The 16955-nt window shown below is 42.3% G+C and overlaps 1 protein-coding gene across 1 annotated transcript; it reads left to right on the top strand.

The window, feature by feature from the left end:
- The first annotated feature begins 1403 nt into the window (after positions 1-1403).
- On the top strand, positions 1404-16547 carry LOC139301870 (gamma-aminobutyric acid receptor subunit rho-2-like). The gene is made up of 9 exons (XM_070925356.1): positions 1404-1522; positions 3376-3482; positions 9507-9574; positions 11695-11918; positions 12052-12134; positions 13179-13319; positions 14297-14449; positions 15931-16139; positions 16239-16547. Exons 1-9 carry the CDS (start codon positions 1404-1406, stop codon positions 16545-16547), a joined length of 1413 nt encoding a protein of 470 aa, XP_070781457.1.
- The last annotated feature ends 408 nt before the right edge of the window (positions 16548-16955 follow it).

Here is a 16955-nt window from a genome sequence, read left to right as displayed (position 1 = left end):
GGAGTCAAGTCTCAAGTAAATCAAGTCTTGCAGCAGTCAAGACCAATTAAAGTCTTATGTTTTGATTTTGAATGCGTGAATGCGTCCTTAATAAATTGACTAGTTCTTTAATTCAAACAGACAACGGCAGCCGCAGCTGAAGAAACACATTTTCTTTGTACAGCATTTTCCATAATGTTCTTATGTAATGTCAGTATATTTTGGGTAAAATAATCAGCCTGGAAAGGCTTAAAATTAAAGTAGTAAAAGCTGTTACACAGTTTGGTTGGCCAGCCTCAAAACGTCCAAACCTTTCCCCCCCCCCCCACTTTTTAAAGAGCGGTAAATCTTTTCTCACTACTGAAACTCTTCAATGATTGACTATTCAGCATTCATCCGGCTGGATATAGTCTTGTAGAAAACATGGTTTTGACTGGATAATACTTTTTAATCTCCAGAGATCAAAAACTCTCTTTCAAGTGGGAGAACAGAATGTTCCTCGGCATCCACAAAGACTCCTGACACCACAAGCACCGTAATTCTTGACTGTGATGGAGGGCAGAGGTCCAGAAGAAAACAATCACAACTTTCATCTTTGTTTTTTAATCAACGACAATGTTCCCTCCGACAGTAACTGTGGGCGGTCAAGTGAAATTGGCACTGGCATACATCTCCGCACACAGTTTTAGGAAACCCCAGATGAACCCAAAGGAAACTGATACTACAAATGCTGCCTAATCGGGTGAGATATTGTAATTCCACTGGTTACTAATGCAATTTCGCATTTTCCAAGAACTTCTCTATCCAGACTACAGGCGGTTGGAATGAAGAGAAGCCCCAAGAGGAGACAGATGTGGACATCAATGTCTTACGTCAGTTTAACAGGATGCCCCCACACTGTCCTACACTGCAAAACAAATCCTCATAACAAACCGTGCAAACCACTGTGGAGTGTTCATATCTTTGAGAGATAATATTGTTAAGTGAGATGAAATAATCATTTCAAATCAAGTCATGTGTTTTTAATGGGACACATTGTGTCTGGGTGGTCTCAGCAGGTTCTCTCGTTTCATTTTCTCTGAGGGCATCTGCCTCCTCTCAGCAGGGTCTCTGCCTCCAAACGATTCGTCAGGAGGGACTTTCCCTCTTCTTCTTGCAGCGCGCTGCATGTGGTGCTGATGCTGCGCGCTCGTGAGCCAGAGAGAAAAAAAAGCCAGTCTTGGGAGGCTTCTGAAGACCAATCAGAGAGCTTATCAGACTTCGCCATCCCGTCTCTCTGCCGCACTCGTTCACCACAGTCCCTCGACTCTTCCACTCTTCCTCTTCCTCTGCCGGTGACGGGAAGATGGTACCGTGCACAGAGCGTCCTGCACGCGGACCGAAGGCGTCACTGGCCGAGCCGCTGCGGGACTTTTAAACTCATCATGCCGTGTTACAGGTTTCTGCTGTTCCTTCTGTGTTTGATTCTCATCGCGGAGTGCAGGAGACACAAAAGTAGGAAAAAGCGGTGGTCCGCGCCGACGGAGACTCACAAGCCAGGCACGTAAGTACTGAGAACCTTTTATTTTATTTTATTTTCATTCAACTGAGATGTGGAATCTGACCGCCAGAGATCATCATCGGACAAATATGCAGGAGAGACTCCAAACAGAGGGACTGAAAAGTGGAGGAACTGCAGGAAGGATATATCAAGCCGGTTGTTTGGCTGGAATCTTTTCTCTTTCACACTTCAACATCCTTCCGCAGCAGCTTCTGTGGTGTTGTTATATATTACGAGCAAAACTTCATCTCTTTGCCTAACAAACCAGCACCAGGCAGTAGCCTACTTTTTACTTTTTATTTTTTCAAAAAAAAAAGGGGCTCTGCATAGTGGGACTGCACATTTTCATTATTGATTATTCCCATTATTTTCTTCACATGGCATGTTTTGTCCGACCAACAGTCCAATGCCAATATGAATTAACTGATTGTTTCAGCACTACTTCATAGATTTTTTGGGGGCCCTAAATCTAGGCAGAATCATACCAACAGGTTTCTAAAATGCCATTTTTTAAATAAATAAATCCAACAAAATGTCAGAGGGCTTCACATTTGTAATTTAGGGGCCTCATGCAGCCGCAGACAGCTGCTCAGCATGCTCTTGCCTTCCCCTCCCTCCACAGTATAAAGTATAAATCTGGTGATATTCCGTGTGTTTCTCATTGTCAACACATCCCATGTGCAGAGCCCAAACCAACAATGAATGTAATTCACATTTCTTTTTTATGACATTTCAAAAGTTTGCTTAAAAATTTGCTTGACGACTGAATGGAAACACGGCTATTGTTGCACTGGGTGACATGTTCCTTCATTACCATTTTGACTCCCGGTCCCACTTACGCCGTCCTGCTACACCAAATGGGGATTAATCCACTGCTGAAAATAGTCCCCAACAAATGCACAATTTCCTCCTGTTACGTGTTGAAGGCAGACTGAGTTGGATTTGTCGGCTGCAGTTTGTAAACACAACATTCAAAGTTGGCCCCTCCTCCCTGGCTGGTAGCTTCATCTTGGACGCATGCTTACGATCTGGCACCTGGTTATTATAGCACAGTCCCGCCCTCACACCCTGTGCTGGCTGGGGGCTACACACCCACTGCTACAGGGCAGAGTCTCTGCAGATACAGACACCGCCACACACTTCTAGTGGATCTTAATTGAGAGGGATTATTTTTGTATGAGTCTATACATTGCTTTTTAGGAAAATCCTCCTCATGCTGCCACAGTGTTTAGCCAGCTGTCCAGGAAATTACAGAGCCTTTCAAAAGATATGTTTCTGAGCCCAACGGGCTTGGTGCTGAGAGCCACAGAGTAGGGTAGGGAAGTCCAGTCCAGTCCAGTATCCTTGGAAATATATTCATATTTGACAATTCACCTCATGATTTACATCCAATGTCAATAAACATGCAGTGCCAATGTAGAAGGTAGTGAGCCCTTTATGTAGACAGGCATAAAGAAAAGTGCAATACGCAACAGCAATTATCTGACATCCGTAGCCCATACAGTCTTTCCTGACCCTAACCTAAAGTGTTTTAGTTGTTAACCTTAACCATTGTTTATTTGACATCACAAATTGATACAATTATATATATATATATATATATATATATATATATATATATATATATATATATATATATATATACATATAAAATTCATATATATATAATAAAAACATTAGCATTAAATGTAATCCAGAGTTCAGTGTTCCACGCAATAACATATTGTTGGTTTTGGTCTTTTCATGCAATTGGTCGACATTGATAGAAATACAGAATAACACAAGCCTTATCCTTTAAGACAAACTCTAATGGCACTTTAAACATCTCCCCTCTCTATCTGCTGCCCTGTTGCCAGTCCTCTGTCAAAGAAGGCTGTGGATGTAACCAAAGCCCGAAAGGTGAAGACCAGCCACCTTCTGCGCATAGACGAGCATGACTTCACCATGAGGCCTGCTTTCGCAGGTAAGTTCTGCGGACTTTAGGAGACACAGCGATCATGTTGATGGCAATGTGAGAATATTTGTCTGTTTTTCTTGTGTCTTTGTTGAACCTGAGGAGAATGTTGATGCTATGCTGAGTGGGAAAGCAGAAGCAGCTTCATTTGTCCCACCTGTCTTCTCTTCCTCTCGACTGCCGAAACCTAAAGAGTGCAGTAAGGCGAGATGTGGAGCTCACAGCCTCAAGCTAAAGAAAAAAGAAAGAAACAGAGAAATGCTCAGAAGGTTCTATTACACTGTAAATACATTTTGACATAGAGCTGAGCAGCAGTCATCCTGCTGCACCTTGTAGGAAAACCTGCAAAGATTCCCTCTGAGGCCATTATTCGCCACCTCTGATCTTCTAGCAGTGACACTGATGATCCAAGTGTTGGACTGAAGCAAAAGTCAACTTGTTGTGTGTGCGTCTGTGTCCTTGCTTTACATCTTGAATGTCAGGACAATGGCACTGCCACTGGGATTTGGGGAGGCAATTAAAAATAAGAAGCTTATTTGTTGAACTAAAGAGTCCCATTCTGTATTTAGGATAAACGGGTCCTGTTAAAGCACAGGAGGAGTTGGCTAAATTAAACATCCCACAGGGAATTTCATGCTCCTCTGGGACTACAATTGCAGCCACAGATGGGAGCATGGATCCCACAGAGGATCACTTTTTGTCTTACATTTGTCAGCTATTGTTTGCCGGCGCAGACAGCTTCTGCCGCAGCAGAAGAAGAATGCAATCGTCTTATTCAAACATCATCAAAAAGCCGACTTGTGTAAGCAACCGGCTGCTGCCTGTGAGACTGCCGTGCATTCATTTGGCTGATCAGAAAGTATGTGTGCAGCAGCTGCTGTGGTTCCTCCTGGCTTCAAAAGGAGCGACTGCAGTGTTACTAATGAAAGCCTCTTACACGGCCGCTTCCTGCTCGCTGGGGGAACGATATCAAGAACAACACTGTTTCGTGCCAACGGGGATGTCAGTGTAGGGATGGGGGAATATTTGTGTGTCACAATCATACAAATCCTGACTGTGGAGCAGTTTATTGTCCAAATGTACTCGATAAACTGCTTTGCTGTGATTCCATATCCCAAAGAGCAGCAGTGGATGAGGTTTGTATTATCAATAGTGTGCAGGTGGAGCTGTGAATGTTGATAAAGTGTCTGTTATCCTAATTAGGGTGGCATTGCTCCCATTGGGCGGTCCCCTATTTTGGCCTGACGAATCAAACACACACAGGAAGCTGAAGGGAAGAAGACAGTTGTTTGGAGCAGAATATTTGTCAAGTTGCAATTTCCTGGCTACATCTGTTAACGGAGCTCCTCCTCCCTGTCTGCCTTGGGTTTAAAAAACCTCTGATGGGGTGGCTAGCTGTCATGCATTAGTCACATTTGCATTAAAAAGAGACAGCATGTTTTGGGATTCTGAAGAACCCTCCACCAAATGCATCATTTCGCTTGGATTTCTTTCTAGCCTGACTAATCTAGCCAGGGTAAATCAACAGTGGATTTACAGTTGCTAATCCATGAAAAGAGGAGCAGTCCAACATCATTAGGTGGAATGGATAGGGTGTTTCTCTCCCTCTATTCTAGTCACATCCGTAGAAATTACATGAGGACAATTAAATCTGTGAAAGCATGAATAAATGAATAAATACAGTACAGCCGTAACTGAGATGCTTGACGTTCTGCAAAAGCTTTTGACGAGTAACTACAAGATGAATTAATGTTTCAGGATCAACTATGTTGTGTCTAAGGAGGATGATGGACCGGTTTATTCCAGCAGTCCCTAAAGAGGAAATAACACATTCTTCCTCTTACAAATGAAAAGCTAAATTAATAAACAATGAAGTTACAAAGGTTCTATATGGACTTTTCAGAAAGTTGTTGTTTTTAATGACACCGGTGGCTGTGCAGTGACCGGCAGTCAGCATCCTGTTGCTCATGCGTGCAGTCTGTAGGCGCGAGCGAGCCAAACTTTGAAGTGACACACACCAGACTGATTTACTGTGAATCATGTTTAGAATAACGTTACTATCTGTAATGTTATTATCTTGTATTTGCACCATTGGTTCCATGATACAAACTAGCTTTTGAGGGCAATATATAGAAATCCTCAGAATTTGAACACTAATAAATAAAATAGTGGACAGTAAATATAGCGCATTATGTAGTAAATAGGAGAGTAATTACGAACACAGCCAGTTTATCATTTCCTGTAGTGGATTCATGCAGATAATGTTGGTTTTATTTGTCCAGGTTTAGAGACATCTGTCTCTGAGAGTTCTGCCTCCACCGCAACACAGTGGCTTGTTGTGTTCACAGCGTAGAAACACTCTGAATAACATTTCTTCCATTCGCCCAGTTCCTCTGTGCATAATGTTCTCCTGCTATACTTTGGGTTACCAGATGCAGCCAGTGAGCACAGTTTTTGGTTTTGGTCTCTGTTTGGGTACGCTGGTACCAAACCTGACGGCTGAGATTACGAGACTCCGTACGATGCTGCACTTCATGTTGAAATAATCACTTTTACATTTCAGTTTGTATCCATTGAAATCTTAAGGGCCTTAAGATGATGATTATCACCTAATCATTTAACTAGTTTAAGTGGGCCCTATGTCAAATATTTAATATAAACTGTTGATCAAATTACAACAAATTCATCTGACACACTGAAAACTTCCAACATAGCAGTAGTGTTTGGGGTCTGGATGCTGCCATGTGTAGTCTGCTGTGTGCACTTTACATATGAGCGCTGGAAGGAGGCTGGGTGCACATGCAGTGCACAGGGAGTGGGAGGAGCAGGGGGGCCCACAGCTCATTTTTGCCTCAGTGTCCCTAATGGTTTAATCCAACCCTGCCTGGGGGAATTGGCCCTTTTTTTCTTTATTTCTACTTTCTTTTTTGCTACATGCCACTAGTTCCATTAGATTCACATAGAGCGGTAAAGACAGGAGGGAGAGCTCACACATCTTAAAAAGTACCTGCAAAAACCCAGGAAACTGCCTCAAACAGTGAAATAATATTCCTGTGCATATAAAAAAAAGTCCTTCCCCAACACCGACATCTCATATTTCTTATATTAATGAACTTTCTTAATTAGAGACATTATGAAATTTCATCCACAGGGAGAAATGAAAGTCCATATCCACAGTGACTCAAATGATTAGCCTGATAAAAAATGAAATAGCTGGATAAATTACACACGCAGCTAATAAAATGTAAGCTTTCATGTCACGTTCTGAATGCAGGATTATGTGCTTTTGTTTTCGCTTGGACAATAATTTAAGAAATAATAGAAGAAAGTAAGATGAGGTATTAAAAGAAGCTGTTGGGGTTCAGTGGAGCTCTCAGGAAAGAGGAACTGTGAAACAATCAATATGCCTGTTCTGCAGGCGGTTTTGCATTTTAACTGACTGTAAGGTCAGGGGGAAAACACTGGCTAGTGCTTCCTTGCTTCATGCCCCATTTGAAAACAGCTCACACAGAAGTGCTACGGAGCGCTGGAAGGGCCAACAGGAATCATGAAGTGGAGCATCGTTATGACGCATTCATGGGTCTCATCTGATAATCAGTGACATGGAATAATTCGCTGATGCTGTCAGCTCAAAATAGCAAAAGGAAATCTTCTGGCAAAACCACTCGCAGGACATTTCATCTGTGCCTGATTGGCCCGTCTGAACACACACAAACCTCTCTTCTTCAGCCTCAATCTGTAGCCAACAATTTTGAACATCCAACAACAGAAAACAGGCTGCCATACCCTTTAATTTAGGGAACATACACAGCTATATCTCTCCTCTGGACAGACCCTTTTTTTGTTTTACCACTGATGTGTCCTCGCAGTGCATTCCAGCTCAGAATGGGTTCTGGCAGTGACCTCCTGTGACCCTGTGAGAGCTGAGACAGAGCAAAATCACAGACCCATCCCGCTCCATAAGCACCGCTGGTCCAGGCTTTTTTCTGGTGTCTGGTGTTACGTCCACTGAGGACGTTAACATGTCAACAGGAGCTTAGGCATCGCTGAGTCTGGTACGTGTGAGGCATATGTGGCATATGGTTTGAGTAAGAGTAGGGAGGACACTCTGCTGACAGCTGGAACTGGGCACAAGTTAATATCCCCCCTTCCAGGTAGCAGCTTTGCTGTGCCACTAGTTATGTAAGGCTGGCACCCTTACTGCTGCTCAGATTGACAATACTACAGCAGTCAGTGTAACTGACAGCCGACAGAAGGATGTGTGAATTTGTTTTATTATTGATGAGAAGGCTAGTAGCCCTGTAAATCCCAAACTGGCCTTCAGCTAAAGAACATATATCCACAAATATGAAAACACTGTGTTCTGTTTAATGCAAGTTCTCAGACAGTATGAAATGATTGTTATTATGTTATAAGTTATTCAATTATAATTATATCAAGTCATTTATGAAATATTAAATGACTGTGACAATGGTCGCTCGTAGTGATGAGTTTCTGCTCATTGTTTAGCTGCCCACAACTTTACTGCTCTGGTTCACTCTTATCGCTTTCATAGCGTCATTTTCAGCCGCAGCAGGCAGCTGTTTTTCAGAGAAAAAGCTCTAGAAACCCATTACACACTACCTGGTCAGCACCAGACACAGTTAGAGGCTAGCTGGTGAACACGGTGGAGCATTTAGTAACTAAAGCTACTGTAACAGAGAGTGAATATTAGAGTTACATTTGCCAGGTGGCCAGACTAATAATGACTAATAATGAATTACAACGTTGCTCCGCAACAGCTGGATGTGTAAATAAGCAAGTGTTTGCTAACAAGTTCACCATATCAACTTGAAATATGTTCACAACTCGTTCCTGCTTTCTCCAAGTGGCCAAAAATCCATTATTGCAGTTTAGAAAAAAGATTATGGTGTTTTTAGTCCATGTTTATTTGTCCCATATAGCCAATGTACCAACTCTACATTAGCTGTACCTTTCTAGAGATATATGCACTGTTTAGGTGTGTGTGTGAGAGAGAGAGAGTGTGGGCGGGTGTTGCTAATGTTGTAGGAACATAAATCTGTTAACACAGTCACGTTGTGAGAACTTGCCTTCCTTATGGGGACAAAATGCTCAAATGTCCCCATAAGATAAATATGATGAAGATAAAATGTTAGGGTGAAGACTTGGATTAAGGTTAGGTTTAGGTTAGGGTTAGGTTTAGGTTAAGGTTGGGTTTAGTAGTGGTTAGGAGTTGGGTTAAGGTAAATCTCCAGGGAATGAATGTAAGTCAAATTAATGTCCCCAAAAGTGATGGAAACACGACTGTGTGTGTGTGTGTGTGTTTCGTGATAGCTTAGACTCTGACTGATCTAAGAACACATTAGGAACTCTGGTTCTTTCTGTTATTTCCCTCCACTCTCCTCTTTCCTCTTGTCTCCATACGCCCATGAAGTGGAGTCATAAAACCTCAGGATAAGCAATAAGCGCACATTTTCTGCTACTCGTGCAGCCGTTCTTCGCCTCAGTTTCCACTACCCCGGGGAACTATTTTAGTGTATTTAGTTTAAGAAGTAGGAGAATTTTTTCAACCCATTAAAAGAATACTTCCGTCTATCAGATACATTCAAATACAAAATCACCAAATTTGGAGATACATGATTTTCATTTGACAGGAAGGGTATAAAAAATTGTAATCTGAAAAGTAACTACTAATTACAGCCGTCAGACAAATGTAGTGGAGTAGAAGTATAAAGGAACATGAATTGGTAATACTCAAGTAAAGTAAAAGTACCTCAAATTTGTACTTAATTACAGTACCTGAGTCAATGTACAGTCCACCACTGATAAAATGTCACGCTGCATCCGCCTTTGCTTCTGAGACAGAGACATTATTCACTTGACCACAAGAGGCTTTCAGAAAGTGTTTGAACAAACAAACAAACTTGTCTGATAGATAGTCCGTAGGCCTGAAATAGTCTATATGTACAATACAGTTGTTTCTCTATGTAATAAAGGAATGCAAACTCTAATCTGTTTGATATGTATCTGCAGGCCCAGCTGTCCCTGTTGGAGTGGATGTTCAGGTGGAGAGCTTGGACAGCATATCAGAGGTAGACATGGTAAGTGGCTTGCGTATGTTAAATGCCATACAATACACACAGTAAGGTTATTGGACAGATTGATCAAAAGCAATGAAGTAGCTGTAATATGACTGCAAAAAGAACTGAAATCAGCTGCAGATACTGAAAATACTTCAAATAGATTCAGTTTGGGTGTAAAAATAGAGGATTACTTGGATTATTCTGTCTCTCTAACTTAGTATTTAATCGGGTTTGAAAGCAAAGACCAACACAAACTGAAAGTAATGAGATTATGGAAGAAGTAGAAATATAATGGCATCATTAATGCTTCTGTTCCAGTGGATTATGTTACTGGTGGTTAATATAACCAGTAAATGTGTAACAGATTCTGTCAGCAGCTGTGGAAGTTGTAACTTTAACAAATGAACTCTCTCTCTGTCTCAAGACATGAGGAAGGAGCTCTCTTCAGACAAAGCAGCTAATGAGGCAGGAACATCATTCATTAACAGCATGAGAGTGGACACATGAGCACCACAGACAAAGACTGTGGGAACACGTCAGCTCAACTCTTTTGATTGGACACACCAGGTCAGGGCCCAAATATAGTTTAAAGTAATCAGTTGTCCGATCAGATATCTGTGTTCTGCCACTGGCATTAGAGGGATTCTGTACTTTGAAATAATAGTCAATAGTAATAGTCATTTAGCTGTGGTTTTCAGTTGGATAATCAGAGTCAGATTATGAAAGCTCAGTGGTAGGACATTGTTTATTTTGCTCAAAGTCAGACTGAATGCACGTTGAGTAATGTAATTAAATCAACCTTCTGTCCTGGAACCATAAATTGGGTCCAAAACTGTCGTCCTGATGTTGTGTAAGCTCCTGTTTGCAAGGACGACCAAGGATTACATTTAATTTGGATCCCAGAGTTGTGTATTTAATTGTTTTGGAACTGGGGGAGGGGGGATGACTAATTCCGGACGATGGCTGCTTTTAATGACATTATGTCATATCACAAAGCTGCAGGATGCTAAACAGTCACACAGCAAATGATCTTTTGCTGTTCCATTTAATTATATAGGCAGGTTTAGCAAAAAACAAGATTTTCGATCATGAAAAGACCCAAACCAACAATATGTTAGCCTGTCTCTCAATACTTTCTGACTTCCCTACCCTCCCTGTGGCTCTCAGTCCCAAGCTCATTGGTTCCTACGGAAGATGTAAATCTTTAAAAACGGCTAACAAACATATGGTTTCATATATTAAAAGGCCTCAGTCATTTCCTAAAGCAAATGTTAGTCATACAGGAGGAAATAGTCCATTTCTTGGTGGTTGTTTGTGCTACCATAGGCTCCAACATGGGGAGGGTCCTCAAGAAGCCTGAATAAAAGTTATTTTTACATTTTACACATTGTTTGATAAATAGTTGCATATGACAACAATACTGGAACCTCTCGTTAATGGAGGATTTGCGACAAGGTGAGCTAAACTAACTCAACAAAAAGTAAGTAATCATTAGTAGCATCGGGTAGACTGTTTCAGCTAAATGATGATTGCTTTTTTTCTACCTTTGTCTAATGTCCCAGTGCATAACAAATATCTAAACAACCATGAAGGAAATAATGTCCCATAACATTATTTGTTACACTTCAAAACATCTCTTATCAGTACACTTGCAACACTCCAGTTGTTGCTCATGGCAGACATGCCCTTGAACTCATCTTATGCAACATCAAAGGTACTTTTATGGGAAGCGCCAAGAGTACAATGTGTTGCTACAGCCATTATTCCAAAAATGATCTGGTCTTATATAATGCCATAAGGAGAATGGGACAGAGGATGATCTGCTGTGGCGGGGAAAAGTATTGCAGACGCAGGACCACTCCTGCCTGCATAGCAACAGGAGAAAGGAGGCGAGAAGACAAATGTAATCTGGGACCAATGGAAGCTGTGGACTATACTTAGTTAACATATGTCCAGCACTTCTCTTGACCATGTATGTTTAGTCATAAACAATCCGTATAATCCAGCAGCCACGAGCTGCAGCCGTGTAATCCCAGAGGAATTCAATAAACCAGAGGCAACAAGCAAGCAGAGTCCTTGTAGTGAGGCTTAATCCGGAGGCTGTTTCTGTTTCTATCACCCCTCCCCCGCCCCCTCAGGACTTCACAATGACCCTGTATCTGAGGCACTACTGGAAGGACGAGAGGCTGGCCTTCCCAAGCTCCACCAACAAGAGCATGACCTTTGACGGGCGCCTGGTAAAGAAAATCTGGGTGCCTGATGTGTTCTTTGTCCACTCCAAGAGGTCTTTCATCCATGACACCACCACTGACAACATCATGCTGCGGGTCTTCCCTGACGGTCACGTCCTGTACAGCCTGAGGTGAGGACAGGACCCCCCCCACCCCCATGCACAGATATCTTCACTGGGATTTTGCACACCAACCAAATGAGACTTGGCAGGCCTTGGTGCAGCATGCATATAGCTGGTGATGATGCTGCTTTTAATTCCCCAGGGTTACAGTTACTGCAGCGTGCAACATGGATTTCAGTCGTTTCCCTTTGGACTCGCAGACATGCACACTGGAGCTGGAGAGCTGTAAGTATTTACATGCACTGACACTTCACTCTATTGCTAAGAACCATGTGGAAATAATGAGCTACTCCCATTTCTGGAACTGGACTTTTAATTTAAATAAAAATGCACCTGTCACCTGTCATTAAGGTTGTCATTAAGGACATTAGGCTTTTACTTTGAAACATCTGTAGGTGGTGTTGAGTTTCATTGACATAACACCACTCGAAACAGTGGTGAGTATAAAATGTTGAAATATATGTGTACATATATGCATACACATATATATTGTATCCGTTTCGCCCTCTATGGCTATCGCTAGTGGGATAAGCACGAAGCAGGATATAGTCTACGCCTCACTGGGTCCGTCCAGTAACACAAGCACGAACACACACCCACTTCACGGGATGAAACAATAAGGATTCCATGCCCAGCCACTGCGCCGTGCGTAATAAGGCGTAGAAGGGGATGAAGGCTGGGAACGAAATAAAGCATACTGCTGTGAGGAAGAGGAGACGAAGGTTATGCACTGTGACAGTCCAGCTAGGAGCAGGGGGGGGGGGGGGGGGCAGGCAGCTCTCCATGCGCCAACAGGCAGGAGGGAGAGCGCATAAACCAATCAGCTGATATCAATCACTCTGACAAAACACAGTACAGAAGTTCTGATGTTCACAAGCTCTTACATCACCTCATTTAGGTTTTCTTCAGCTACGAAGAAAATGTGTTTTAGTCATTGTTTGAATCATTAAGACCTATGTGCCAGGCTGAGCCCCGGACAGCCCCGGCCCAATTTAATCACTGTGTATATACACAGTACATACATATGTGTGTATATATATATAACTGAATCAGGCATGCAAACATATACATACAGTAGATACTCATACAGTATATACATACACATTTGAAGTAATGTTTTTTTAGCCGGCCTTTATTAGCGACTGTCCTTTATTTGTTTGGCTATTATTCAAGACTGACTTTTATTTGAGAATTTACAGTATTTTCTTATGTGTTTTTCAGTCTTACTGGTACAACTATATACTTACATACGTGCCTTCTGTCCTTAAGATGCTTACACGGACGAAGACCTGATGCTGTATTGGAAAAGCGGCGATGAGTCCCTGAGCACCGATGACAGGATTTCTCTGTCACAGTTCCTCATCCAAAAGTTTCACACTACCTCCAGACTGGCTTTCTACAGCAGCACAGGTAGAGTGGCAAAACAAACGCTGAGTGGAGTTTTACATGGATATTTTCTATACGGCCGGATTAGCCACTGACATGACTGACTGATAAACTGACCTTAATGCGACCCCTGCATTTGTACCTAATCTTTTGGCCTTCTATCGTCAAGGGTCCTCATGTCAACATCTGCTTTTAATACCATCTATTTCAGTTAAGATTATGCTTACATGGTGCATGTTCTTAAATAAATCCATGTTTAATCAATGTGTAACCAACCTAAGTTGGAGAACACATGGGGGATCTGTAGGGGCCCTGCTGACGGGTTAATCAGGTCCTGATATGGCAGAGTCAGAAGTAATCGAGCTGAGTTGAACCTCAATGTGGCAAGCCAAGTAACCACAAGGCACGACAGGCAAGGACCTTCATTTGTATAGCACATTTTATACACAACTCTATTGAATGACAGACTGGAAGCAGGGCTGTCTTGGTCTTGAGACATTTTTTTCTATTATCTCGGACTCAAGTGGTCTTGACTACCTCCTCAGTGCAGAGACCTGAGAGTTGGAGTGATATCTTCTCCTATATATTTTTTTTTCTAATAGAAAGTAGCCTTAATCCTAAACTATATTGTAAAATGAATGTTTTTCAGTTTACTGTTGTGCACTAATCAATTTTTTCTCATGTTCTAATGATGGTTAAACATTTGTGACAGCCGTAGCCCCCATCCCAATATAATGGAGTTAAATGACTTTTTAACTGAGCTCTGCTGTCATAGATTCTGTTATCCAAAGCAATAATCTCTTTTCTATTCAGCTGTTGTTTGTACATTGGTTTTGTTATGTATGCCCCTCCAGATTTCTATCATCCCAGTGCAGATTAGCTGTTAATTTCACCTGGTTCTGTGTTTATCATGGCATTTTACCACATAATTCCTCTGTTTTACCTCTGAAACTAAACAATTTGCAAACATCCACTGTATTTTACTTCTTCCCTGTCCCCAGGCTGGTACAACCGTCTGTACATCAACTTCACTCTGCGGCGTCACATCTTCTTTTTCCTGCTGCAGACCTACTTCCCTGCCACCCTGATGGTCATGCTGTCTTGGGTGTCCTTCTGGATCGACCGCAGGGCCGTTCCTGCCAGAGTCTCATTAGGTAAAAAGATATGCAACACAAAGACCATCCTGCCTGTTCAGATTCAACTGTTCAAACCTGAGAGCATAACCCAGATGGCACAGTAGAACCCAAGGGGGAATCAAACTGTTAAAGTGAGCTGAGAAGATGAAAATCAATCTTGTGACTGTGTCTAGTACGGCGGTGGAATATGGACATGGTTAGCCTAGCTTAGCATCAAGACTGGAAGCAGGGGGAAACAGCTAGGCTAGCCCTCGCTAAAAGAAAATAAAAAAACATCTACCAACACCTATAAAGCTAATTGGAGGAGAGCAGCAGCACGTTCAGTCGGCCAATCATCAGCCAGACAGAAACGTGAATGAGCTGTGAATGTCTGAATGTTGTGTCTGCATCCACAATCTATATAACATATATATTGTATATACTGTATGTAAATAGATACACTGTGACATCACAAATATCCACATTAGCGCATGACGTAATGTAGCATCATCAACTTTTTGAGCATTTGCCATTGAAAATAGTTGGCAAAACTGTACAGGCTGGAGCCATTTCCTGGCAGCAACAGCCGGGTGCAGTGACCATGTGTAGCAAGTCTTGTTACCACAGTGAGGTTGCCAGGTTTGGTACCATAGTGCCTGTACAGAGAGAGCTATATTAAAAGCAGTTCTCACCATTCGGCAACTTTTGCTACAGCTGGATACTTGGCACAGAAGTACTCAGTGGAGTAATAAACTGTTTTTGAAGAAGAAATAGTTCCAGGGAGTAACTCCCCCTAAATCCACAAATCCATAATTTCTACATTTCCGCCTGTTTGTTTATGGATTAAACAAACGAGATACAACATGTTAAGTACTCAGCTTTAGTAAGTGTATTTTTGAACTTTGCTCAGCCAGGCTAGCTGTTTTCTCCTGGTTCCAGTCTTTATGCTAAGCTAAGCTAAGCACGTCCCAACTCCAGCTCGGTACTAAACACACAAACATGAGATTGGTTTTGATCCCTGCTTCTCTGCCTCACAAAGAAAGCCAGTGATTGTATTTCCTAGATTTATGATCTGTTCCTTTAACACTGGTAGTGTATAGAGGGCCAAAAATGGTAAAGTTGCAGCATTGAAGTTATGTGTCACTATTGTTACATCAATAAATCATCACATTGCACATTGTATGTTGCTTCATCAGGTTCCCTCTGTGCTTAATTGCCATCAGGTGTGCCTTTAAATAATCAAGTGCTGATTAACAGAGAATCCAACAGGTTCACGTTACCCAATACAGACGCACGTCATTTGTACTGGGTAATCAACAATAATAGGCAATAGCAACTACATTTCTACAATACAACATTTGATATAAATATTACATTTCCATAATATCCTAGGGTTCGTGAACAAGAAAACCGAGGGGGTTACACTAGTCTTTGGCCCACAAGTTCCAGAGCTATATCTGTACTGGACAGATAGATAACATGGATATGAATCTTCTTCATGTTTCCCAAAACCCTTTCAGGTATAACCACGGTGCTCACCATGTCCACCATCATTACTGGAGTCAACGCCTCCATGCCCAGGGTGTCCTACATCAAAGCTGTGGATATTTACCTCTGGGTCAGTTTTGTCTTCGTCTTCCTGTCTGTGCTTGAATATGCTGCCGTCAACTACCTGACGACGGTGAGGGATGGTAAAGACCGCAAGCTCCGAGAAAAAGCCAGAGAACAGGTACAGAGATCTTTTCAGAAAATGGCATACATGTACAAGTGGTGCTTTCAACTTTGTATATCAATCTTGATTCCTTTCCACTCTTTCGCCCAGTCTCAGACACTCCCCTGCACCTGTGGCATGTCCCACACCAGGACCATGATGCTGGACGGGACATACAGTGAGGCGGACGCCAACAGCCTGGCGGGGTACACAAGGGCCTCCATGGCGGGTGAGAATGCGTCGGAAAAACAGGAGCGAATGGTGGTGCATCTCTCCCTGGACAACGAGCCCACGGGGACCAAGAAGAAGGGCATCCGTGGCTTCCGGATCATCCAGAACACCCACGCCATCGACACCTACTCTCGCATGATCTTCCCTGGCGCCTACATCCTGTTTAACCTGATCTACTGGTGTGTGTACTGCTGAGTGTGTGCGTTTTAGCTTAAACTGAAGCAGTGACAGAAAGAACTGCGGAAGCTTTTCATTGAGATACAGTTGTTTCCATTCTGCAATCTTTGGCTTGATGGCTAAAGAATATCAGAGGCTTCTGGGTATCAATATCTCTTGTCTAGTGCCAGTTGTAGAAAAACAGAGTAATTTTAAGAATAAAAATTTCGCCACCATACCCCAAGGCTCTGACAGTTGACTCTACAACTCTGCCTGCTATCAATGTGCCCACCCCAAAACAGAGCTGACGACCTGCCAGATATCACAATGTTTGTTTACAGCTTATTTCGATATAATTTGTGTTACCTTCAGCATTAACACTATTTTCTGCATCCCTATGTCTGTCCATTTAAACATTCTTCACTGATTTTTAATGTCTGTAAGTTG

Source organism: Enoplosus armatus, chromosome 19 (genome assembly GCF_043641665.1).
Source record: "Enoplosus armatus isolate fEnoArm2 chromosome 19, fEnoArm2.hap1, whole genome shotgun sequence".
NCBI classification, from domain to species: domain Eukaryota; kingdom Metazoa; phylum Chordata; class Actinopteri; order Centrarchiformes; family Enoplosidae; genus Enoplosus; species Enoplosus armatus.
The sequence above is the reverse complement of the archived record's forward strand: the minus strand, read 5'-3'. Positions and strand labels throughout refer to the sequence as shown.